Source organism: Perognathus longimembris, chromosome 10 (genome assembly GCF_023159225.1).
Source record: "Perognathus longimembris pacificus isolate PPM17 chromosome 10, ASM2315922v1, whole genome shotgun sequence".
Lineage (NCBI taxonomy): Eukaryota > Metazoa > Chordata > Mammalia > Rodentia > Heteromyidae > Perognathus > Perognathus longimembris.
Genome location: NC_063170.1, coordinates 44,866,023 through 44,890,685, shown reverse-complemented (window position 1 = coordinate 44,890,685; position 24,663 = coordinate 44,866,023). Strand labels below are relative to the sequence as shown.

At 42.9% G+C, this 24,663-nt stretch overlaps 1 protein-coding gene across 1 annotated transcript in view; it reads right to left on the bottom strand.

Annotated features, from left to right (window-relative positions):
- Nr1d2 (nuclear receptor subfamily 1 group D member 2) overlaps positions 1-23,580 on the bottom strand; it is a 38,882-nt gene extending 15,302 nt beyond the window's left edge. Inside the window, exons 1-6 of the mRNA XM_048355959.1 lie at positions 23,305-23,580; positions 13,700-13,963; positions 11,907-11,995; positions 7,277-7,421; positions 3,506-4,131; positions 196-381 (exon numbers count right to left, since the gene is read on the bottom strand). Of these exons, the coding sequence (XP_048211916.1) occupies positions 196-381; positions 3,506-4,131; positions 7,277-7,421; positions 11,907-11,995; positions 13,700-13,963; positions 23,305-23,320 (1,326 nt within the window). The 5' untranslated portion in view covers positions 23,321-23,580. The remainder of the gene's footprint in view (positions 1-195; positions 382-3,505; positions 4,132-7,276; positions 7,422-11,906; positions 11,996-13,699; positions 13,964-23,304) is intronic.
- Between the last annotated feature and the right edge of the window lie 1,083 nt (positions 23,581-24,663).

Sequence of the window (24,663 nt, the reverse complement as noted above, 5' to 3'; positions counted from 1 at the left end):
ATAGTTACTATTTTGTTGGTCGTTTCTGACCCTGAGCAGATACTTAGCAGATACTTAGCAGATAGTTCAAGTGCTAAAGAAAATAAGATGCTTCATGCCCTGCATCATTACTGTTTTATTGACATCAATTAGAGGTACATTTTAACATTTTAACAAGTCCATTTATGTACACTATTCAAGATAAATCAAACCTACCTCAAAAGTCCCAGCCTTTAAAAGATTGACCTGGTCATGTTGAGAGAGATCTCTGAACCCAGGAATACGCTTTGCAAATTCTACCACTTCTTTGACTGCTGGGGTGAAGCTCATTGAAAATTCTTCCCAGATCTCATGCCCCGACTTATGTGGATCCACATACGGAGACTTACTCATTGGACAAACCTAGTATATACAAAACAGGAAAAGTCTTAAACTGAGAGAGACAGTAAAGACATTTCAAAAGCACCATCGTAACCACTGGAAACACCAACATTAAAATAATTCCCAAACTCAAGTAAAATCTACTGCTATTAATAGCCCTTTCTCCATCTGCTGCTCCTGTTAATATAGGAAGCTTCACAACAATATATACAACTACATATTGTCAATGTACAAAAATCATTTCTAGGGCTGGCAATGTGGCTTAACAGTAGAATGCTGGTTTAGCATGCACAAAGCCCTGGGTTGGATTCCTCAGCACCACATAAACGCAAAAAGACAGAAGTGGCCTTGTGGCTCAAGTAGTAGAGTGCTAGCCTTGAGCAAAAAGAAGCCAGGGACAATGCTAAGGTGCTGAGTCCTAGCCCCAGGACAGATGGGGGGAAAAAATCTAACCAATGAAAGGTGACCAAAGATAAAAATGGAAGTATACTAAAGTATATAACTTTTACATAAAGAGAAAGAAGGAAGACAGGCAAAGAGGAGGGTATAGTGGAGGAAGGAGAGAGAAAAGGATGGCTTTCTTTTTTGGAGTACTGGGGTTTGAATCCATGGTCTCAGGCTTGCAAGGCAAGCTATGTCCCTATCCTTTTTGCTTTCAGTTTTTCAGATATACTTTCAACTTTTTGCTGGGGCTGGCCTCAAACTGTGATCCTCCTATCTCCCCTTCCAAAGTAGCTGGAATTATAAGCCATAACCTTATTTAAATATCTGCTAACTCACTATTAAAGAAGGAGCCTAAGCAAAAAGGCTCCCTTATAATCAATAAGCTATTTGAAAAATCTATTGCACAGGTTTAAGAGTCTATTTTCTAACACTGCTTACACCTTGGTAGACACTGCCAGTGTTCAGTGTCTTCTGGTTTCAAAACAAAATGTTTGATTCTCAACCATGTTAGATATAGGCAATACTTTTTCTTTCCTTTTTCTTCTTTTTTTTTGCTGTGCTAGAAATGGATTCCAGACCTTCAAATGTATTAGGCTAGTATTCCACTACTGAGCTGAACCTAAGTCCACAAAAATCATTTCTTAGATGAGAAAATGAAACTCTGAAAGGCTCAGTGATTTGCCCAAATAGAGCTGAAGTCACAGCTTTAGGACTCATACTTGCCTTTACTTCGCATTTAAGAATTCATTTATTTCCAAATAGAGTAACAATGCTATGATTGTCAATAGGAAGGCAGTAAAGTACCTCACTTCTTAACAACCACAAAAAAAAAAAAGGTCACTGACCACTATTCAAAAACAACAGGGAAACAAAACAATGACTGAAAATACAATAATAAGGTAGGGAAAAACAGAAAGCCTAAGAATCTATAAGAACCTTAAGGCACTGGGCACTAGTAGCTCACACCTACCTACTCAGGAAGCTGAGATCTGAAGATTGTGATTCAAAGCCAACTTTTATCTCCAATAAACTACCAAAAAAGCCAGAAGTGGAGTTGTGACTCCTAAGCTCAGGGTCAGCACCCAGGCCCTGAGTTCAAACCCTAGGACTGGTAAACACACAAAAACACAAACACTGAAGCATTGAGGGTCTGGTTCAAATGATAGAATGCTTTTCTAGCAAATGAGATCAAACCCTAGTATACCAGGGAACACTAAGACTGAATCAAGAGGCTAGAGCAGGAGGATAGAGAATTATTAGAGGCAGCTTAGGCTACATAGCAAGATGAATGAATGAATGCAATATACTGTTAGTAAAACTAGCATTGGGCTACATAGCAAAACCCATAAATAAATAAATGAATACCATATACTGTTAGTAAAAATAGCCCTTAAATTTTCAATAAAGGCACATGAGATGATTTTAAAAACCATGGAGACTAACATAAAATCAGAACCTAAGTGCTTACTGATTTTTTTCTCTCTAAGGAAGCCAGAAAGGCTAACAAAAAAAGATCACCTTTCATATATCCAAGGACTCAAATCTGAATGTAAACATTGGAGCAGAGTCAACTATTTTGAAAATGAAAAAAAAAGAAAGACTTTAATTACCTGGCAGTAGAAATTACCAAGCATTATCAAAGGACCTCATGGCTTAAACTGGAAATGGTGCAGTACTGATGTTTTTGATGAGATTTTGGCTGAATATGAACTGTATTTTCATGTAGAATATTGTGCTTGATGAAAAATGCTTCAATGATATAAATTATATTAACTTATCTCAAAAGATTAGTCTGAAAAAATTCTGGAATTCATATATTCCTAAATTCTAGAGTAAAACACTTATGTTCTACATCCATAGATCTTTTTGCTTAAGGATTAAGAAAACACCTCTGATGTGATATTGTCCAAAAAGAAGTGTATTCATTACCTGACTTACGTAATTGCAACCCCTCTGTACATCACCTTTATAGTAATAAAAAAATTTAATTTAAAAAAGAAAACATCTCTCTGCTGTGCACACTAACTCAGGAGACTGAGAGGCAAGTGGAAGGCTTCAACCAAAGAACTTGAGGCCATCCTGGGCAACAGAGCAACACTTCCACTCAAAAACACTGAGTGCAACAAAATTTCTCCACTGAAATTAAGGAATCTCTGACTGTAGCAAAATAAAAGATCATCCTTTTGAGAAAAGTCTCAAAGCTCTAAGTTACTATCATACTACTTAAATTTCTAAGGCTATTTCCAAGTATGAAAGAGTCAATTCTATATGAGTCATAGCTTATATAACACCTTAATCTTAATCACAGTATCAATCCACAAGCCCCCCCCCCCCCGGGGGCTGGAGATATGGCCTAGTGGCAAGAGTGCTTGCCTCGTATACATGAGGCCCTGGGTTCAATTCCCCAGCACCACATATACAGAAAATGGCCAGAAGTGGCACTGTGGCTCAAGTGGCAGAGTGCTAGCCTTGAGCAAAAAGAAGCCAGAGACAGTCCTCAAAAAAAAAGAAACCACAAGCTTTTCCTGTGTAAAATTAGGTCATTCCACAATATTATTCAAATCACTTCACCTAAAATACTATAGAAAATTGATCCTGGAATCTCTTAGGCTTTCTGACCCACCTCCCAAGTTGGCATATCCCTCAATAAAAGAAAACCTTCCTTAATACAAGGTGAGCAAAAAAATTGATTTCACTATACCAGATGCATCCTCCCTCCAGTGTTGCACAGGTAGCTATTCTTGTTCTCATTCTGAGAAAATCCATCTATTGGAACTCTATCACATACTCTTTGAGTATAAGCATTGGAAAAGTTCACACAATGTCCATTTGCAATACAAATGGCATGCCCATGTGGGTAATGCATTATGTTTCTCCCTTTGTACTGTCCATTAAGATGCTGCTGGCTCTCGCTACAGGGAAAATGGCTATTAAGCCCATTGCCACAATGGTCATGGTTTAGATTATATTGCTCCATGTTCTTGGGAATCCGTTCTCTCTGGGGCTGTACGCCCTCAAGCGAGTTTTCTCGTGGCTCTTGATTATACATAAAGGTATCCTTATGGGCTCTGGTCACCATGCCAATCACTTCTTCCTTTGCAAAATCAGAAGAGGGAGGAGGAGAGCTTTTGATGCTTTCTTGCTCCAGCTGGGGCTTGGATTGTAGTTGTTCCTGGGCTGGTAAGGTTGTCTGTTCATGATGTTCTACTAAGGTGTCATTCTGCAAGTGACCACTGAATTGGCTGTTCATCATGGTCTTCATCGCACTTTGCATTTCAATTAGCATCCTCTGTTTTTCACGCTTAGGAATGCGACCAAACCGAACAGCTATTGAAGAAAAAGATACTTAACATCTATATTCTAAATAAGACCTGTTTATAAAAAAGAATAACATAAAGTGACTTGAGAGTTATGGCCTGTAGTCACATGAGTAAACAATGTCTATCTCCACCCCAAAATTTCTTAAACCTGTTCTTGATGCAACAGAAGTGAGAAATAGGGAGACTTTTTTGTCATTTTCCCCCCAAAACAAAGCTAATGAGATTATTTCCTGGATTGTTTTTCCTCGGTCCTGGGTTTTGAACTCAGGGCCCAGGCACTGTCCCTGAGCCTTTTTTGTGCAAGGCTAGAGATCTACCACTTCAGCCACAGCACCAAGTCCACTTTTTCTGAGTGGTTTATTGGAAATAAGAGTCTCATGAACTTTTCTGCCTGGGCTAGCTTCAAGCTGTAATCCTCAGATCTTAGTTTTCTGAGTAGCTAGGATCACAGGCATGAACAACTGGTACCTGGCTTTCCTGGATATTCTATAAGCAAAATCTGAGGGGACAAAAGTGTGAATTAACTAATATAAAAACCATAGACTTGGGGCTGGGGATATGGCCTAGTGGCAAGAGAGCTTGCCTCGTATACATGAGGCCCTGGGTTCAATTCCCCAGCACCACATATACAGAAAACGGCCAGAAGTGGCGCTGTGGCTCAAGTGGCAGAGTGCTAGCCTTGAGCAAAAGGAAGCCAGGGACAGTGCCCAGGGCCCTGAGTCCAAGGCCCAGGACTGGCCAAAAAAAAACATAGACTTGAGGCTGGGAAAATGGCCTAGTGGTAAAGTGCTTGCCTTGCATAAATATAGCTCTGGGTTTGATTCCTCAGCACCACATATACAGAAAAAGCTAGAAGTGGTGCTGTGGCTCCAGTGGCAGGGTGCTAGCCTTGAGCAAAAAGAAGCCAGGGACAGTGCTCAGGCCCTGAGCTCAAACCCCAGGACTGGCAAAAAACAAAAACAAAACCATAGACTGGGCACCAGTGGCTCATGCCTGTAAGCCTAGTTTCTCAGGAAGCTGAAATCTGAGGATCATGGTTTGAAATCAGCCCAAACAAGAAATTTTGTGGGACTTTTTTTTTGGGGGGGGTGGTAGGGGAGGGGAGGCAGTCCTGGGCTTGGACTCCGGGCCTGAGCACTGTCCCTGGCTTCTTTTTGCTCAAGGCTAGCACTCTGCCACTTGAGCCACAGCACCACTTCTGGCCCTTTTCTATATATGTGGTGCTGGGGAATCAAACCCAGGACTTCATGTATACAAGGCAAGCACTCTTGCCACTAGGCCATATTCCCAGCCCCTCTCTGGGAATCTTATCTCCAAGTAATCAGCAAAAAGCCAGAAGGAGAGCTGTGGTTCAAAGTAGTAGAGTGCTAGCCTTGTACAGAAAAGCTCAAGGACAGTGCCTAGGCCCTGACTAAAAGCCCCATAACCAACAAAAATTAAAATAAAAAATACTAAAACAGCCCAGCCTTTAGGCCTTTAACAAGGCTGAGAGCTCTGTTCTCAAGTAGGCATCCAGCTATACTCATGTCCATCAACACTAACAAAACCAGCAGGTACACTCACTCCCTGAATGCCTGATGTAACAATTCATTTTTGAAACCTTACCCTCAAAATCCTAACTACTGGGTCTGGGAATGTGGCTTAGTGGTAAAGTGCTTGCCTAGCATGTATGAAGCCCTGGGTTTGATTCCTCAACACCACATAAACAGAAAAGGCTGGAAATGGCACTGTGGCTCAAGAGGTAGAGTGCTAGTCAAGCAAAAAGAAGCCAGGGACAGTGCTCAGACCCTGAGTCCAAGCCTCAGGACTGACAAAAAATAAAAAATAAAAATAAGATCCTAACTACTAAATTATCTGCTCACTTTTCCATTCCTAGAAAGTCTCTTTAAAATATACATACACACAATTAATATAAATGCAGTTACTAGGAAATAAATTCATTAGATTTCTACTTAAGCTCAATGAAATACATAAAAATTAGATCATGCATCCTCTTTTTTTAGAAGGTAATCACAGAAGGTATGCTGTCTCCAATGATCCTATCCCTGAAGAAAAGTTACTTTCTCCTCTAATATTTATAGGAGGACAATAAAAATTCAATATACCTAATCCAACAAGAAAGCCTTTCTAATCCAGTTGTAGCCTCTCACAATATCATTATCAAAGATGAACTACTTTACCATGCTTCATACTTTACCTCTACTCCTTCCTTCACAAATGATTGTTGGTTTTATTCTTTTGGAGTAAGCACAAAATCCATCCACCATTTCAATAGCACTAGTCTGACTAATGCTATAAAATTAAAAATTTTAGGCAACTGAAAAAACAAAACATTAATTGCTAAAATATCTTACTCTAGAAACTCCCTATTGCACTTTTTTTTCCATTTCCATAGCAGCAAGATATAGTAGTAATCAAAAGTATTGCCTAAATAGTCCTTCTATAGATAACTAGGAAGTTCATGCTTAGCAATTTGTAACTCACACGACTGTATTACATCAGTCCCTCTAAAAGCCTCACATCACTCTGTTGTACACAGTGATGCAGAAAGAGTCTGCCCAAAAATTATTTCCCCAAGAACAACAGAATAGACCAATATTTCAATGATGTCATCAATAGATAATACTAACAGTTCTACAAATTATGCCAACTCTTTGTTTTTCATAGGAGTGGATTATGCCAGAATTGAGCAACTACCCCCACTCCAGACCCTAATGTTTCTTTCAATTTTACATACACGCTACATGTATTCATAATGTATGACCTGAAGTACTAATAGGCTTTTTTAGCTCACAAGTTAAAAAAAACTAAGAGGTAGTTAACATAAGGAATCAACACTGAAAAATAAAACAGAGTAAAGAATATTAAGAGAAACAACCTGTTTTAGAAAAGACATTTTTAGAGAATAAGTCATCAAGGTGTTTGTTTGCTTTTTTTACAAGAAACAACAAAAGAGTTGTGCTAAAAGCTGTTTTGAAGTGATGTTGCTAAAATTTGGACATAAATTCATTGTCCTCTAAAGCTTTCTGAAATCTGCTTTACCTCGAACATGAGAGAACCATTAGTAATTATCATATAGCTTTGCTTTATGCATAGGAACAAATGCCAAATTTCAGACACTTTTAAAACCACTTTTTGAACCAGAAACATACCATCTCTCGACATTCCCACAGACAGACACTTTTTGAAGCGACATTGCTGACATCGGTTCCTATTCATTCTCATGATGGAACAGTTTTCATTCTTCAGGCACTTCTTGTATTGAATGTTTTGCTGAATACTTCTCCGAAAGAAACCCTAAGAACAAAGAAAGATTTACCCATCCACTAAAAACATCCAGGTGGAGTTCTCAGAAGCACTGCTCCCATACCTATACAGCATGTGTGGGAAAACCTGGGAAACACTTTAGCCCATCATAAAGGGAAATATCATACTGACACAGAATTTTAATCTTAAAGAGGCTACATGCCGTGACCAAACAAAATTCATCCTCCTTCTGAAGATTCTTTGAGCCAAAGCTTACCTTGTAAGATATATAGCATTTGTGGTACCAGATCTTACCAGCAACACATGTTCCATCACATTCTTCTAAGTCTCAAACCTCTTGAAATACCAAGGGTTGAGTCTTTAAAAGTTGATAAGAAATGTACTCAACAGCTGTAACTCCCTCCCTAGAACCCTAAGGAACACAGCTAAGGCTGTCCAGAGTCACTACCTGCTGACATCAGTAAGGCCTCCTTTTACCTACTGGAAATCCCTGGCCACATACATATTAGCATCCAGTGTTATAGCGTGCACAAACACACACAAACACAGCCAGCTCCAAGGGAAGTCCATTCCCAGATAGTATTTGCCTTGACTACACAATACAAATCATGCTCTGTGACAGTAACCGTACAATAACCGTACTATTTTAACTGAACTTTTCCTGAAAACTGTAACTGATTACATTTTTTTAACATGTCAGTACTGTGGCTTGAATGCAGAGCCTCATGCTTTTGCTCAGCTTTTGCTTACAGTAGCACTCTACCACTTGAGTAATACCTCCAGTTCTTGCTGTTGCTGGGTAAGTAGAAATAAGAGTCTTGCAAATTTGTCTACTAAGACTGGCTTCAAGCTGCAATCCTCAGGTTTCAGACTTCTGAGTAGCTAGAATTATATATGTGAGCCACCAGCATCCAGACTGATTACACATATCATAATTTTTTATTGAGTACTTGCAAGATAAGCAAGCATGACAGCACATACCTGTAATCCTACCACTTAAGAGGCTAAGATAAAAAAAATCACAACAGGGCTGGGGATATGGCCTAGTGGCAAGAGTGCCTGCTTCATATACATGAGGCCCTGGGTTTGATTCCCCAGCACCACATATACAGAAAATGGCCAGAAGTGGCGCTGTGGCTCAAGTGGCAGAGTGCTAGCCTTGAGCAAAAAGAAGCCAGGGACAGTGCTCAGGCCCTGAATCCAAGCCCCAGGACTGGCCAAAAAAAAAAAAAAAAATCACAACAATAAAAACTGGTTGTGGGATGTAACATTTTTATATTTTATTACTGTGATATTATACACTTGCTATGGATACCGTATGAGTTATACTGAATACATTTTAGTAGACTAAACACATTTAAGAACTTGGGGGTAGAACTGGTAGAGTGCTAGATCTGAGTGCTTACCGGGCATATATTAGGCCCTGATTTTGATTCTCAGGAAAAAAAATGAATTTAGTTGGTACCATGAAATATCAACACTCAAGAAGCTTAATCAGGAGGATCTCAAGCTAGAGGCAAGTCTAGGTTATATAGCAAGACCCTATCTCAAAAAAAAATGTATTAATAGGTATTTGTCAAACACACACATATATTTATAATTTATCTCATTCAGTTTGTGCTTTTATAGCTATGAGATCTGCTTCATATTTTTGTAATATGTATATGTATGTACTTATATAATTTTTAAGATAACAACAAAAAGCTTCTTTATAGAACATATTGTCCCAGTCTGTAAAGCAATTTAACCATAAAACGGCTATCCAACTTGGATGGGAATGTAGCTTAGTAGAGTGCTTGACTTGCATGCATGAAGCCCTGGTTTCCATTCCTCAGTACCACATGTGGCTATCCCTGAGCAAAAGAAGCCCAGGGCCTGAAGTTCAAGCCCCAGGACTGGCAAAAAAAAAAAAAAAAAAAAAAAACTATCAAATTCCTAATTAATTCAGTCACCCAGAAAGGATTTCCCCTGTCTTCATTCATGTATGTTCACAGTTTATCATATATATTCATTATCTTGCTTACCCACCATATCCTGACGATCTAGATTCCTGTTTATGGCTTTAAGTTAGAAAACAACAAGAACATGAATCTTCATCATGAACATTTTGTTGTTGTTGTTGGTTGTGGGGCTTGAACTCAGGGCCCAAGCACTGTCCCTGAGAGATTCTGCTCAAAGCTAGCACTCTACCACTTTGAGCCACAGAATCACTACCAGTTTTCTGGTGGTTAATTGGAGGTAAGAGTCTTCTGGACTTTCCTGGCCAGGAAGGCTTCAAATGACATCCTCAGATCTGCCTCCTGAGTAGCTACAGGTATAGGATTACGGGTGTGAACCACCAGCACCCAGAACCAGGTACACCAGGTACATTTTCAATAACAAAAGACTGTATCAAATTTTAAAAGAAAAACACAAGAGAGAAATTGGTTGATTGGCTGATTTCTAGATAAGCAGGTTAGTATAGATTATATCATTTGGAATTATCTGATCAACATTTTAGTAGTTTTAACTGAAAAACAACTAAATTTACAAACTGGTCAGAGCCTTCTCAAGCATTCAATTTATATTCAAAATTACTTTATTCACTCCTTTACTTTATTTACTCCTTTTTTTGTGCTAGTACTAAGGCTTGAACTCAGAATCTGGGTCCTATCCTTAAGCTTTTCTGCTCAAAGCTAGCTCTAGCACTTGAGCCTCAGCTCCACTTCCATGCTTTTGGTGGTTAATTGGATATAAGAGTCTCAGACTTTCCTGCATGAGCTGGCTTCAAATTGTGATCCTTAGGTCTTAGCCTCTTGAATTGCTAGGACTACAGGCATAAGCCACTGGCCCCTGGCTTATTTCTCTAGACATTACATTTTTAGAAGTACCTAGGAATGGTTTTCAGCTCCTCTCTGACATGTCAGAATGTCAAAGCACCTAATAAGAGCAACTATGGGTTTGAATGTCTCCCCCAAAATTTATGTGTAAACTTAATTTCCGATGATGAGTGGGTCATAAGGGCTCTGCCTTCATGAATAAAGAGTGACTGTGTTATAAATCCAGCTTCGTATTATAAGTCTAAGTGCTCACTCCCCAGCCCCCTCCCCCACACTCCATCTCCATCACTATCTCTCTGCCTCTATGATGGCTTCCATCACATTATGATGCAGTAAGAAAGCCCTCACCAGATGTGGCCCCTCAATCTAGGACTTTCCGGCCTTCAATACTGAGCCAGACAAACTTAACAAATTACCTAGTCTCTGGTATTCTGTTACTGCAGTTCCAACAGGACTAAGGCTAGATTTAATTTAAAGTTATAGTTAAGGGCTGGGGATATGGCCTAGTGGCAAGAATGCTTGCCTCGTATACATGAGGCCCTGGGTTCAATTCCCCAGCACCACATATACAGAAAATGGCCAGAAGTGGCGCTGTGGCTCAAGTGGCAGAGTGCTAGCCTTGAGCAAAAAGAAGCCAGGGACAGTGCTCAGGCCCTGAATTCAAGCCCAGGACTGGCCAAAAAAATAAATAAATAAATAAATAAAGTTATAGTTTAAACTGAAGCTCAATGAGACACAGCAGTGCCTGGACTATTTTGTTCTTTCCCTTTTCCCTACCACCTAGATAAGAGTTAACAAGCAAAATCTTGTTGAACAGATAGTTCATACCTTAAGTTTAACTAAGATAGAAAATTTATGTGGATGAAGATCACAGAGGAAAACAATACTTTCACTAAATTAAGAATACTTTTCAAGCCAGGTGCCAGGGGCTCGCTCCTATAATCCTAGCTACTCAGGAGGCTGAGATCTGAGGATCATGGTTCAAAGCCAGCCTAAGCAGGAAATTCCTTGAGACTCTTTTTTTCTCCATCATGGGGCTTGAACTTTGGGCCTGGACATTGTGCCTGAGCACTTCAGCTCAAGGATAGTGCTCTCCCACTTGAGCCACAGTGCCACTTCCGGTTTTCTGGTGGTTAATTGGAGATAAGAGTCTCACAGACTTTCCTGCTCAGGCTGGCTTTGAACCTCTATCCTCAGATCTCAGCCTCTTGAGTAGCTAGGATTACAGGTGTGAGCCACCCAGGCCTAACTCCTTGAGACTCTCATCTCCAATAAAGTACTCAGAAAAAGCCAGAAGTGGCACTGTGGCTCAAGTGGTAGAGTGCTAGCCTTGAGCACATAGAGGCTCAGAGATAAAACCCTGCATTCCAGCCCCAGGACCAGAAGAAAAAAAACACAACTTTTTTTCAGAGCCAAGTGTCTAGAATCCTAACTACTCAGGAGGCTGAGATCTGAGGGTTGCATTTCGAAGCCAGGCCAGGCAGAAAAATCCCTAAGACTCTTCTCTCCAATAAAGTACTCAAAAAAACAAACAACCAGAAATGGTACTGTAGCTCAAACAAAATGTCTATAATTCTTAAAAGTTAAAGAGAAACAGCTCATTTAACTCCTTCTAGTCAACTGAAAATTCACAAACCTAACCCCAATGTCTTTAACCCCACAACCAGTAATTTAAGGAAACAAAATCTTGCTTTACCTTACAGCCTTCACAAGCATGAACTCCATAGTGGAATCCTGACGCCACATCCCCACAGACTTTACACAGTAGAACCATGCCACTAAACTCTAGGGCACAAACAGACATGAAGTGAAAAGCTGGAGAAAACACTTCTGGTGGATTTTTTTTCCAATTGTTTATTTCATTCAATTTCTAAGTACTTTACACCAATAAATTACTTTTGTGTTGTTAAAAAAAATCCTAGAACAGGGCTGGGAATATGGCCTAGTGGCAAGAACGCTTGCCTCCGACACATGAAGCTCTGGTTTCGATTCCCCAGCACCACATGTATGGAAAACGGCCAGAAGGGGCGCTGTGGCTCAGGTGGCAGAGTGCTAGCCTTGAGCTGGAAGAAGCCAGGGACAGGGCTCAGGCCCTGAGTCCAAGGCCCAGGACTGGCCAAAAAAAAAAAAAAAATCCTAGAACAAATTATGTTCAGTAGGTAAGCCAAGCTCAGAGAGACATGTTTCCAATACTCCAGAGCATGAAAAATTATACAAGACTCTAGACATTCACACAAAAACCATGAGACTAAAGGAGGATATTCTTAGAAGAGGAATACAAAGGCATAACACCTCTGAACATTAAAATGCTATTGATCAAAATGAGTTCCAGGAAATAAAAGCACAGGTTTTTCTGTTGGTGGCTTTTTTTTTTCTTTTAGGGGGTTTACTTGTTTGTTTTGTTTCATTTGTTCTTTTTGCTGGGGGGCGAAGGTGGAGAAAGAGCATGCAGAAATTAAGGGAGGAAGGATGAACAAATGCAGGCATGGTACTACTCAGTGGACACTATGTATAAAATGAACTATGCAAATTGTGGGCAGGTACAGGAGGGAGAAACTGGGGGGTAATCAAAGAGGTAACACTGTCCCCCCAACAATGTACTCATTACCAGACTAATGAAACAGTAACCCCGCTGTACAACACTTTAATAATAACAATAAAAATTATATGTTTAAAAATCCTATACCAAGTAAACAAATTATTGTTTTGTGTTAAATGCAGCTTACAGAACCTGGGAGATTTGGGTTTGTGGGAGTTTTTTCTCTCTTTTTTTGATGACTTTAAATATACACTGAAATTGTGAAAGCTTTTTATTGTTTTACACTAGATGTGCAAACAAGCCAAGAAAATAACCTCTGGGATAAAAATTAAGCATCTAGATAGAAAATTCATCAACAAAAGATGTAAAAAGGACTAGAGATATAGCTCAGAGCACTTGCCTAATATACATGCCTGAGGTACTGGGTTCAATCTCTAGCACCAAAAGAAAAAAAAGATTCAGAGATATCTCCACAGGCAGCTGTGCTTTCTCAGTTTCCCAACAGGAAGCACACAGGTCTCTTTCTTAACTATTCCAGTTTCAATCCTTGTTACTTCCACAGTTAATCAGTGTCCAAATCCTACCACTAAATAGTTATCCAATCCTGCTTTATTTCCTCATCCCAAATGTTCCCAACTCCAATTTCATTAGTATAAACCCCTTTCCGTAATGAGCTAGTACTCTGTTCCAGAAACAAGACTCAGTACACCAGGAGTCCAGACGGGAGGTAACTGTGAAAGAAGTATTGTCAGGCAGAGTACATAACCACATGACAAGCCCCTATGCTGAAACTTCCAAAGTCATCACTGATTTCTTCCCTAACTATACAACATGACTGCCCAGAAGGGAGTGAAAATTACACCCAGAAATATAACGGGCCCCAAATGGAAAGCTAATAAGCCCCATCTGCAATTAATGGCAGTGACCTTTAACACACTAAATTAACTTACTTGTCACACCACTGTGATTCTTAGTCATCCCGGGAGCATTCGATTTGCTTGTTTTCATAGGACAATCTATTCGATCATTCTTCAGAATGCCGTCAATGTTGGAGAGATCACCATTCTTGGGATTACCATTGGCATCAGAATTAGAGCTATTTGGAGAAGACGGAACAGAAGAGGAGGACTGGAAACTATTCTCAGAACCTTCACTGTGGCATGAGGCAGGGCTGGAGGCTGAGCTGGAGGAGCTGATGTAGGCAATTACACCTCCTACAAAGAGGAAATGAGACTATTAGAGACAAGAAAATGTATTTTTTATTTCTACTAATCTGAATACACTAATTTACCAAACACTTAGTAAAGTTACTAACTTTGGAAACAGGTAATGATATTAAACATTTGTTCATAGCAAAAGTAAAAAGTACCTTGAATGCATGTTAACTCTCACCAATTTCAAAAGTGGCTTGAAATTGATGGGAGTTAATATGCATCCATTAACACGGTGGGAGTTAACATGTATTCATTAACATAGTTGGTTATTTTGAACACATGCAGACCAAAACCTAAAGCTTTTCATTTTTTAATCTTTTCCTAAAACGAATGAGAAATATCCAAGTAACTTCAGCAAGGAAACTGCTCTAGTCCAGTCCTTGCCTCCTCCATTTTTCCTTCATCTCACACAATCAGAACAATAAGCTCATCACTTGCCTCCTCAGCACTTGGCTGAAACACAGGTTAATTGAGAACAGATGGAACATTTGGAGCTCCAGGAAAAATAATGTACTTAAAACAGGGCACTTTGCAAATCTGTTGCTCCCAAACCTTTCCACTCTGTTGCAGCCTAAAGATATCTGCAACTATCCACGAATACCTGGTTCTCCCCCTCCCTCCTCTACCCTATTCTGCCACTGCACCTGCGGACACATATGGCTCTCAATACGCCTTAAGGGATCCACACACCCCACTTCTTCTCCCAAATCAGTAGTTATAGGGCATATTAAAAGAGATTAGAGGGGCTGGGAATATGGCCTAGTGGCAAGAGTGCTTGCCTCATATACATGAGGCCCTGGGTTCGATTCCTCAGCACCACATATACAGAAAATGGCCAGAAAATGGTGCTGTGGCTCAAGTGGCAGAGTGCTAGCCTTGAGCAAAAAAGAAGCCAGGGACAGTGCTCAGGCCCTGAGTTCACGGCCTAGGACTGGCCAAAAAAAAAAAAAAGAGAGAGACTAGAGCCAGGCACCAGTGGCTCACGCTTGTAATCCTACCTACTCAGGAGGCTGAGATGTGAGGATCAGGGTTTAAAGCTATCCTGAGCAGGAAAAGCCTGTAAGACTCTTATCTCCAATTAAATGTCAAAAAAAAAGTGGAGCTTGGCTCACGTGGTAGAGCACTAGCCTTGAGCACAAAAGCTCAAGGCCAGTGCCCTGGCTCTGAGGTCAAGTGCGTGCACACGCACAAGGGATGGAGGTGGAGGTGAGGGTGGGGGTAAGAACATGTCATGAGAGAGCAACAGTTAGGCTAAAGCTAACCCTCTTTCTAAAACTATTCTCGGGGCTGGGAATATGGCCTAGTGGTAAAGTGCTTGTCTCGTATACACGAAGCCCTGGGTTTGGTCCCTCAGCACCACATATATAGAAAAAGCCAGATGTGGGACTGTGGCTCAAGTGGTAGACTGACTGCTAGGCTTGAGCAAAAAGAAGTCAGGGACAGTGTTCAGGCCCTAAGTTCAAGCCCCAGGACTGGCAAAAAAAAAAAAAAAAAACTAAAACTATTCTCAAAACTTAACTCCCAAGTTCACCAACAATCCTCTGGAAACTGGCCTAAACCCCTTAAAGGCTATAAATCTCCCAGGTTAAGAAAAAGCATGTAAAATTATTCTCAGGAATAATTTTAAACTTCTCCCCTCAAAGTGATAACATATTACAAGAGTAACATCAAGGGGATGGGAATATGGCCTAGTGGTAAGAGTGCTTGCCTCGTATACATTGAAGCCCTAGGTTCGATTCCTCAGCACCACAGTGGCGCTGTGGCTCAAGTTAGCAGAATGCTGGCGAAAAGAAGCCAGGGACAGTGCTCAGGCCTTGAGTTCATGCCCCAGGACTGGCAAAAAAAAAAAAAAAAAGAGTAACATCAAGACCAAATATAGCAATTTCTCAAATCCCACACCAAATATGTAATCCTATCCTTTGCCAACGTCTACTACTTCCCTTCATCATGAACAGATACTTACTAGATTTTTCAGCATATACAGGGATTGATTACATACCTTGTATCACTGTCCTGAAATCTGAAACCTATCTGCAATGTAGTCTAACCAACCAATCTCCAAGTGGACCCTGGACCAGGGGCATCATGTCTCCTGAAAATCGCAATTCTCAGCGATTCTCAGAGCTCCTTCAGATCTTTTGCATTATAATCTTCCTGAGTCTTTCTGGAAATTCAACAAGTCCCCAGGAATCTAAACACTAGAATAAAAAGCTCCCAAATTTTGTTTTCATCACCAAGAGAAATTATGCAAAATACCTGTTACCAAAAGTAACCGGTATTTCATCAAAACATGTTTCCAAGGCTCTGCCTAGTATAGAGAAAATACCAGCAGAAGATAACCCTTTTAACAGACTCCTTTGTATACTAGTTTAAAAATAGTGAATTTAAACACAAATTGGCAGATGGGATGATGGTATACACTTATAAGGACAAACCCCAGGACTGGCAACAAAAACAAAACAAAACAAAAAGAAATTGCAGCTATTAGCAAGCTGCTACTTTCTAACACGTGTCTCCACTCAGTATAAAATACAAAGAAGAACATTATTCTTAATCCTCAATGAAGTCCTACAAGTCTCATAGCAATTTGTCTTTCCTAAATTAGTGCCCCATGTGCTAAATTCACAGCTAACATCTCAGAAGGATGAAAGATGATAAAAGTGAGTATGCTTTTCCACCAATATTTGAGTCCATTACATTCGCAAGGTCTTCTGACTACCTCTGCTTAAACTTTTAACACCATGTATGGTGTTACACACCTGTGATCCCAGCTCTTGAGAAGGCCTTATAAGGCAGGAGGGGGGGCTCAAAAAAAAATCAAGAATGATAAAGAGGAGGAAGAGGAGGTCTGACAGGCAGCAGTGGTCATGCTTGAACTCCTCTAGCTACTTGGAAGGCTAAGAATGGAAAGATCAGGGTTTGAAGCCAGCTTGGGCAGAAAAGTGACAAAACTCCCTTCTCAACCTATAGCTGGGAGCCATGTTGTACATCAATCATTCCAAGCTACATAGTAGCTCAGATTGGAAGGATCATGGTTGGTGCCAGGCCAGCCTGGGTAAAAAAGTCCAAAAGATGTGTCTCCATGGAAGGGAAGCTGGAAGCAGTAGCATGTAACCGTGATTGCAGCAATAGGAAACTATGGCAGGTGAAGCAAAGCTCAGAAACCAGCCTGGTGGGAAGCAAGACCCTATCCTCAAATAAATAACCGAACAGTGAAAATAGAGCTGGAAGTATGTCTCCACAGAGCAAGTATAAGACACTTGAGGTCAGATCCCAAGGACCGCAAAAAAAAAAAAAGAAAGAAATCAGAGCTATCCAGATTGCTTAAGAACTGGTTTAAAACACTGGCTACATAATGGAAAGCACTGTAAGTAATTACAAAACAAACAAACAAAAAAAAAAACACCTTGCAACTGCTCCAAAATCAAACCTAAGAAAAATGACTAGGCTACCAATCCAAATCAGATCCAATTCATCTTAAGAAGTACAAGCACACCACAGACTCAATGATGACTCCCCTAGAAGCAGATACCTTCTCCTAGCAAACCTTCAACACTAGGTTAGCTATCTTTAACATCTACTCTTACTACCAAACAAATTTCTAGCATGATGGCTAGCAACCCAAGAGGGTTGAATTTTAAATTCCTAGAACATAAAGACTTCATCCAGTGGCCCCTTCACCCAGGTAAGACAAAGACCTAAAACTATAGGTCACTACTCACCAGATGTCAACCATAAAATAATACAACTTCATGTCACACTTCATCCTAAGAATCCTGTGAACTTGTTTCTATTGACCCATTTTGTAGATGAGCTGAGAGCTGAAGAGGTTAATACAGCTAAGGAGCAGAGTCAGAGCTGAGAGTTACGGCTGTCCAAACCAGAATGCAAAACCCCCTTCTCAACCCATAGCTGAGCACCATGTTGTACATCAACCACTCCAAGCTACACGGGAGCTCAGAATGGAAGGATCAAGGTTGGGGGGCACACACCAATGCTGAAGCTTGAACTCAGGGCTTCAGGCTCTCACTTAGCTTTTTTACTTCAAGCCTCTCAAGTCTGATGCTCTACCACTTGAGCTACACCTCCAGTTCTGGATTTTGCTGGTTAATTGAAGGTAAGAGATCTCAGATTTGTCTTTCCCAGGCTAGCTTCGAACTGTGATCCTCAGATCTTAGCCTCTTGAGTAGCTAGCATTATAGGCAAGAGCCACCAATGCCCGGCTATACTGTCACTTTTTTTTTTTTTTTTTGCCAGTCCTGGGGCTTGAGCTCAGGGCCTGAGCACTGTCCCTGTCTTGTTTTGCTCAAGGCTAGCACTCTACCACTTGAGCCACAGCACCACTTCCAGCTTTTTTTTTAAATGTGTGTGTGTGTGTGTGTGTGTGTGTGTGTGTGTTGCTGAGGAATCGAACCCAGGGTTTCAAGTATGCTAGGCCATATTCCCAGCCCTGACTGACACTTCTAAGAAAACCTGAGCAAGTCACTTTTGTTCTCTAGTCCTAAGTCACTTTCTATAAAATGGGAATAGCTTGCAGTCAGTAAAAGAGTGGAATGAAATGTTGTTCCTAAAAGGGATTAAAGGGCTTTCTGCAGTTTTTGATGATAAAGCAAGAAAGGTAAAATCCCCAACCCAGCAAGTGCCAACACCTTCAGAAACACATAATGCACTTCTTAGAGGCCTGGAACTAAAATTAGCTAAACCAGCGTCCTCTCTATTTTTAGCTCAAAGGGACTGTGGAGCAGGGCCAGTTCCCAGGATAGGGCTTACCCAGAAGTCAACTTCAGACAAGGCAGAAGTCAATATGCACTTCATACTCCTGGAGAACACTAGTCCTGCCCCTGTCCCAGGCTTGCCCAAACTCCTGGAAAGGACAACTCATGACTACACTTTCTTGCCTGTGATTCAGAAGAAAATTTATCATAGGTTTCATCTTCTAATATGAGAGGATTGTGGATAATTCCTCTTCACCTCCGATAGGGTAGGCCTGCACTAAATTTCCAACTGTGTCCTGGGGACAAGGCTCACAGACCAGCTTGATCCCTTCTCTAAAAGGTCTACATTAATGTGGGTGGTATTTCACACAAAAGACTGAAATGCTGGGGATCACATAGAGGGCAGAGATCAAGAGGGGCAAATACAAAGGTGACAAGACCAAAGTAATTTTTTAAAATGCACACATCATTAAATGTTGTATCATGTAGGAAATTATATTTTAAACTGAGGTAACAAAAAATAAGGTCTTAGCCAGGCACTGGTGACTCATGCCTATAATCCTAACAATTTGGAAGACTGAGATCTGAGGAACAGTTCAAAGTCAGCATGAGCAGGAAAAGTCCTTAAGACTCTTCTTTCCAATTAATCACCAGAAAGCCAGAAGTGGAGCTATGGCTCAAAGTAGTAAAGCTCTCTCTAGCCCTAAGCTCAGGAACAACACCAAGGTCCTGAGTTCCAGCACCACCACCCACCCCCCAAAAAATGTCTTAATTTGTAAAATAAATGTTTTTGTTTCCCTGTAAATTGCTAGAAAGCCAAGGTATAATCTTACATCTAGAAATAAATAAAACCAGATCAACAAGGAGAGAGAGAGAGAGATGAGGGAAAATGAGAAAGGTGTATGGTATATGCTGGGGTTAGGAGACTCTTCATCAGCACTTTTCCACCAGCTACAACCCTGAGCAGATCTCCTTCAACCTCAACACCAGACCATACTGTGCATACATTTTTTTTTAAGATGAAAGTTACCAGGAGGGCTAGGAACCAAGCCTAACTGTGCGCACAGTTTTCTCCTCCCATGTGTTTTACTAGTACCAATTACTTGAGCAAGGGGGTTCCATTTTGACATATGCACCCAATGTACCCAGATCAAACTCACCCATTACACTCCTTAATTTCTTTTGCTCCCTTTCTAAATCAATTTCAACAAGTTTCACTGTTCCATATTTCCTTCTTTTTCTTTTCAAAGTTTAAGGAAGGATTTCAGTATACCAGAATAAAGCAGGGAGAAATGGGGAGAAAGGGAAAGCATTTCTGGTTCCCCTCCAAAAAGATGGGAGTAAAGGACTCCCATTGTTCCGTTTTCACACATAAAGTATCTTTGTGCATTCACTTTCAAATATTTTTTAGGCTAACATTTTTTACATAATGGTTCAGTTTATGTTCTCCAAGAGGACTCTGTGGATTCAAATTCTTACTCCTACCACTTACTAAATTTTGGGGACTTCAATTAGCTCTTCACCTTTAAGATGTTAAGAGGCACACTCACAGAATTAATGTGCTAGCCATATTTAAGAGAGTACACGGTAATTGCTCAATTGAAATTGTGACTGTTTTGTGTTTTTTTTTTTTCTTGTCAGCCATGGGGCTTGAACTCTGGGCCTGGGCACTGTCCCTAAACTCTTCAGCTCAAGGTTAGTCCTCTACCACTTGAGTCACAGCGCCACTTCTGGTTTTCTGGTGGTTAATTACAGGTAAGTGTCTCATGGGCTTTCTGCCCAGGCTGGCTTTGAACAGTGATCCTCATATCTCATCCTCCTGAGTAGGATTACACCTGTAGGATTACAGGTGTGTGTCAACTGAAGCCAGGCTCTGTCATCTTTATACTGGAAGAGTTTAATCAGAATAGCTCAAACAAAGCACCTCTACTTTGTCTTCTTTCCTTCATTTTTAATGTGTCATATAGGCTAAATGGCTGTAGCTTACCTCCACATTGCCTTTTGAATACTTAAGCTCCTAACTGATCAAGCAGTTTCCTAGTAACCTTCTGACTCTTCACAATATTTTACTATTGCTACAACTTGAAGATTTCTCTGTCCTTATATCCTTCCAGTTCTCTCCTCCATGTTTGGCAAAACATAGAATACAAATCTATAAATCTAAGAATAGACTGTGTAGGAATTCTTTCCTTAATTTTAAAACGTGAATTGTAGCCATTCATTGTTCATAGAATGTGCAATTAATGATTATATGTGCAGATAATGTTATATGCAACCAAAAGCCTTCTGTTACATAAATGTAGTCAGTTTCTCATCTATTAGGGAGAAGAGACTGTATCATAAATCATAGAACAGTAAAATGAAGTTATCACTGACTAATGTGTGTCAAGCAATATCAAAGGTCAAAGAAAGTGTCCTGGTCAATGTTTACAACACCTAAGAAGATTAAAGGAAATTCTTATCAAAGCATCCTCTGAGATCAGTTGATAGATGGTAAAAATAGTTTAACAGGTGACAGCACAAACTTGGGGTCAAAATGAACAAGAGGAAATTCAAGAAGCCAAGTGCCAGTGCCTCATACCTACAACTCTGGAGCCTGAGATTTGAAGATCAAAGCCATCCCAGGAGGACAAATACAAAAGACATAATCTTATCTCTAATTAGCCAGAAAAAAAACAGAAATTGAATGTGTTGGCTCAAGTGGTAAAGGGCCAGGGAGCCATGATCTTAAAGAAAAAAAAATGAAGCAAGGTCCTGCATTCAAGCTCCAGTACTGGTACAAAAACTAAAAAAAATAAAAATAAAATTCAAAAATCATAAGAGCAAATTCCTACACTTCAAGCAATTACTTGGAACAATACATATAATGTATACTGAAAATACTTCACATGAAAAGGACCTAGTTGACTGCAAGTTTACCATGAGTCAGCAAAGGAACATGTCAGAATTTAAATAAATAAATAGTAAGTCTGCCAGAGAATTCATTTGCAGCTGGGTCCAAAACAATGAGGGCAACTTGGAACTTGACAGATGCCCAGTCACCTCCTCAACAGACTATTCACGGCTGCCGGTTGCATCCCAAAGAGAAAAACACAGATGAGGAGTGATGTGAGCTGGGACTGTTAGAACTGCAAACGTAACAGAAAAAGATGGAGGAAGTTGTCGTCAAGGCATCCAGAGGGCTAATTCCTAGCATCCAAAGTCAAGATTAACAGGCTCAAACCAGAAGAAAACCTACCAAAACCAAGGCACATCTGATGTTCCAAAACCCTGCCAAAGGCTGGATTAGAAGAGTCTGAAGTGAAAGCTTGCTAACCACTACAAAGGTACCGCGTATTTTTAAATACCATCAAAGGCTCCAACTTACGTTCATAGAAAACTTCATTTCTACCATTAGTGGAAGATTCACAACACACGTGTTAATGAGGGTATGATTTTTAGAGGTATACAAAACTTAAAAAAAAAAAAAAAAACGAAACTGGCTGTATGTGTAACCTCATTCGCTTCAGGTAAGGGCCATCGTTTTAGGGGGCAAAAACAGTATGCTATTGTGACGATGTCCCAGGAAATGTAGTAAGAAAAGGATTTAGACATCTCTACCAGATTCAGGGTCGGAGAGCCACCGATTCTTGATTCTTTAAAGTAAATAAGGAATGACTGGCTGTATAAAAGTCTGGGAGTCACCCATGATCACCTAACTAGTTACCGGCTTACATAAAAATCCCAGGCCAAGGGAGCCTAGGTTTGGAAAATAAAGAGGCAGCATCCTAGCAGTGAGCGCTGTCCAGTCCCTGGGCACTGCTGTACAGTCTCTCCCTAGTGCTGGTCGCTACAGAGCTCCTGCGGGGCTCCCCAACCGTGTCTTCCTCGAGGAATCTCAAGCTTCCTCCAGACACCCGCATCGCTGCGACGCGCCCCTGACCGCAACCTCTCCGCAGGATCGGCCAGGTGTGCGGCTGCGGCAGCCCCGGCGCCCGGCTCACAGAGCATCTATGCGGGAGGCAGCCCGCGCAGTGCGGCGCGGAGATCCGCCGCGGGGCTTCGGGGATCCGCCGCGGGATCCTGGCGCGCACGCGCGCCGGCCTCCGCAGTGTGCAAGCCCGCGGGGGAGGAGGGAATCGCGGCTACGTCACAGCCCGGAGGGCCCCGAGGGGGCGGGGCTTCCCTAGGCTGCGGCGCTCCCCGCCGGCGCGCGCAGCCGCCCCCACGTGTCCCTGCGGCCCCGGGGAATGTGGGTCACCGAGCCGAGCGGCCTCACGTGTCCCCGCCCGCCGCCGCCGCCTCAGCGCCCATTATGTAATGCCGCGTCACGCGCCCGCCCAGCCAACCGGCGCCCGCGCGCCGCGGAACGTAAACACAGCGCGCACGTGGCTCGCGCGGCCGGGCCATGTGAGGGGGGGGCCGGTCCGGCCGCCGCCGCCGGGCCGCGCTGCGGCGTCGCGGGGCGTCCCTAGGGCGGGCGCGGGACTGCCCTGGGGGCGACGGGCGACCCACTTGAGTCGGACTCGCAGCGCGCAGCAGCCCACCCCGCTGGCCCCACGGCCGCCCGCGCCGCCGCCCCCCGCGACGTCCCCTGCACCTCCGGACGCCCTCGCCGCCAACCCCACGCCGACGCCCGGCACTTACCCGCATTCACCTCCATGGTGCCCTCGAGACGGGGACCGAGGCCGCCCACTCCCCGCCGACGGGCAGCGCCGCCGCCCCCTCAGCGCCGCGCCGCCCCGGGCCACAGGCAGCGGTGGCCGCGGGCCCCCCTCATCAGCAGGGCGGGCGGGCGCCCGGGACCCAGGCCCCGAAGCGGAGGGCGGGTACCCCCGGCGAGCGGGCGGAGAGCGGCGCTCCTCACGGGGTCCCTGACAACAAAAGCGGCAGCGCGGCGGCTTCCTGCAGCCAGCGCACCGCGGCGGCGAAGGCGGCTGACGGGGAGGGCAGCGACGGCCACGTGACCCGCGCACACCCCCCTCCCTCCGCCCGCCCTCCCGCCGCCCCCCCGCAGCCGGCCGCTGCGGCGACTCCGCCCTCCCTGCCGCGCTGGCCCTCCGCCCCCGAAACCACGCCCCCTCTCAGCTCCTGCCCCGCCCCCTTCTCCCAGGCCTCTGCGGCGACTCCGCCCTCCCAGAAGCCCCGCCCCCTCTCCGCTCCTGCCCCGCCCCCTCTGCCCTGCGGCGGCGACTCCGCCCTCCTCGCCAGCGCCCTCCACGCCAGCACCCTCCTTGCCGCGCTGGCCCTCCGCCCCCCCAGGACCCCGCTCCTGCCCCGCCTTCCGCCTCCTCCCAGAGTCCCGCCCCGCCTCCGCCTCCTCCCGGCTGACCTTCCCGCCCAAGGCCCCAGTCCTATCCCGCCCTGCCCCGCCTTGTCCCCGCCGCCACCCCGTCTGCTCAAGTGATTGACAGGTCCGCCCCCCCCCCCCCCCCCCCCGCGCCGAGCCTCCGACCTCCTCCCGACTGACCACTGCAAAGTCGGGTCTGTAGGAACACCCACTTTTTCTCTTCTCTCCCTCTCTCTGGGTTTGTTGGGTTTTTTTCCATCCAATCTCATAGCTTTCAATACCTGTGTTTTGATGATTCCCAAATTTATATTTCAAAGGGAGACCTCTCTAAACTCTGTAGGTTCCCGCCTGCAGCAGCTGGACTGATGATATGCCCTTGCATCCCAGTTTAATAGTGCGTGCTGGCACCGCACAGGCACTGCAGGTTTGTGCATCTTACCTTGGACGTGAATTTTAGATCAAAAGAAAAACGGAAAGCAGACACGTTCTCTGGTGAACTCCGGGGCAAGTGTTTTGAGGTCAACAACTCAAATGCACTCCACAAAGTAAGGTGGGCATGAATTGATGCATATATAAGATGCAAACTCTAGATGGTTGGGTACATGGACATTCGCTGTAAAATTATTCCAGTTTACTCTGAAATATTTCAGTATAGAAAGGAGAATGTGCCACATGAAGGACGTGTATTTAACACGTGCAATACTTTCCTTCCCCAC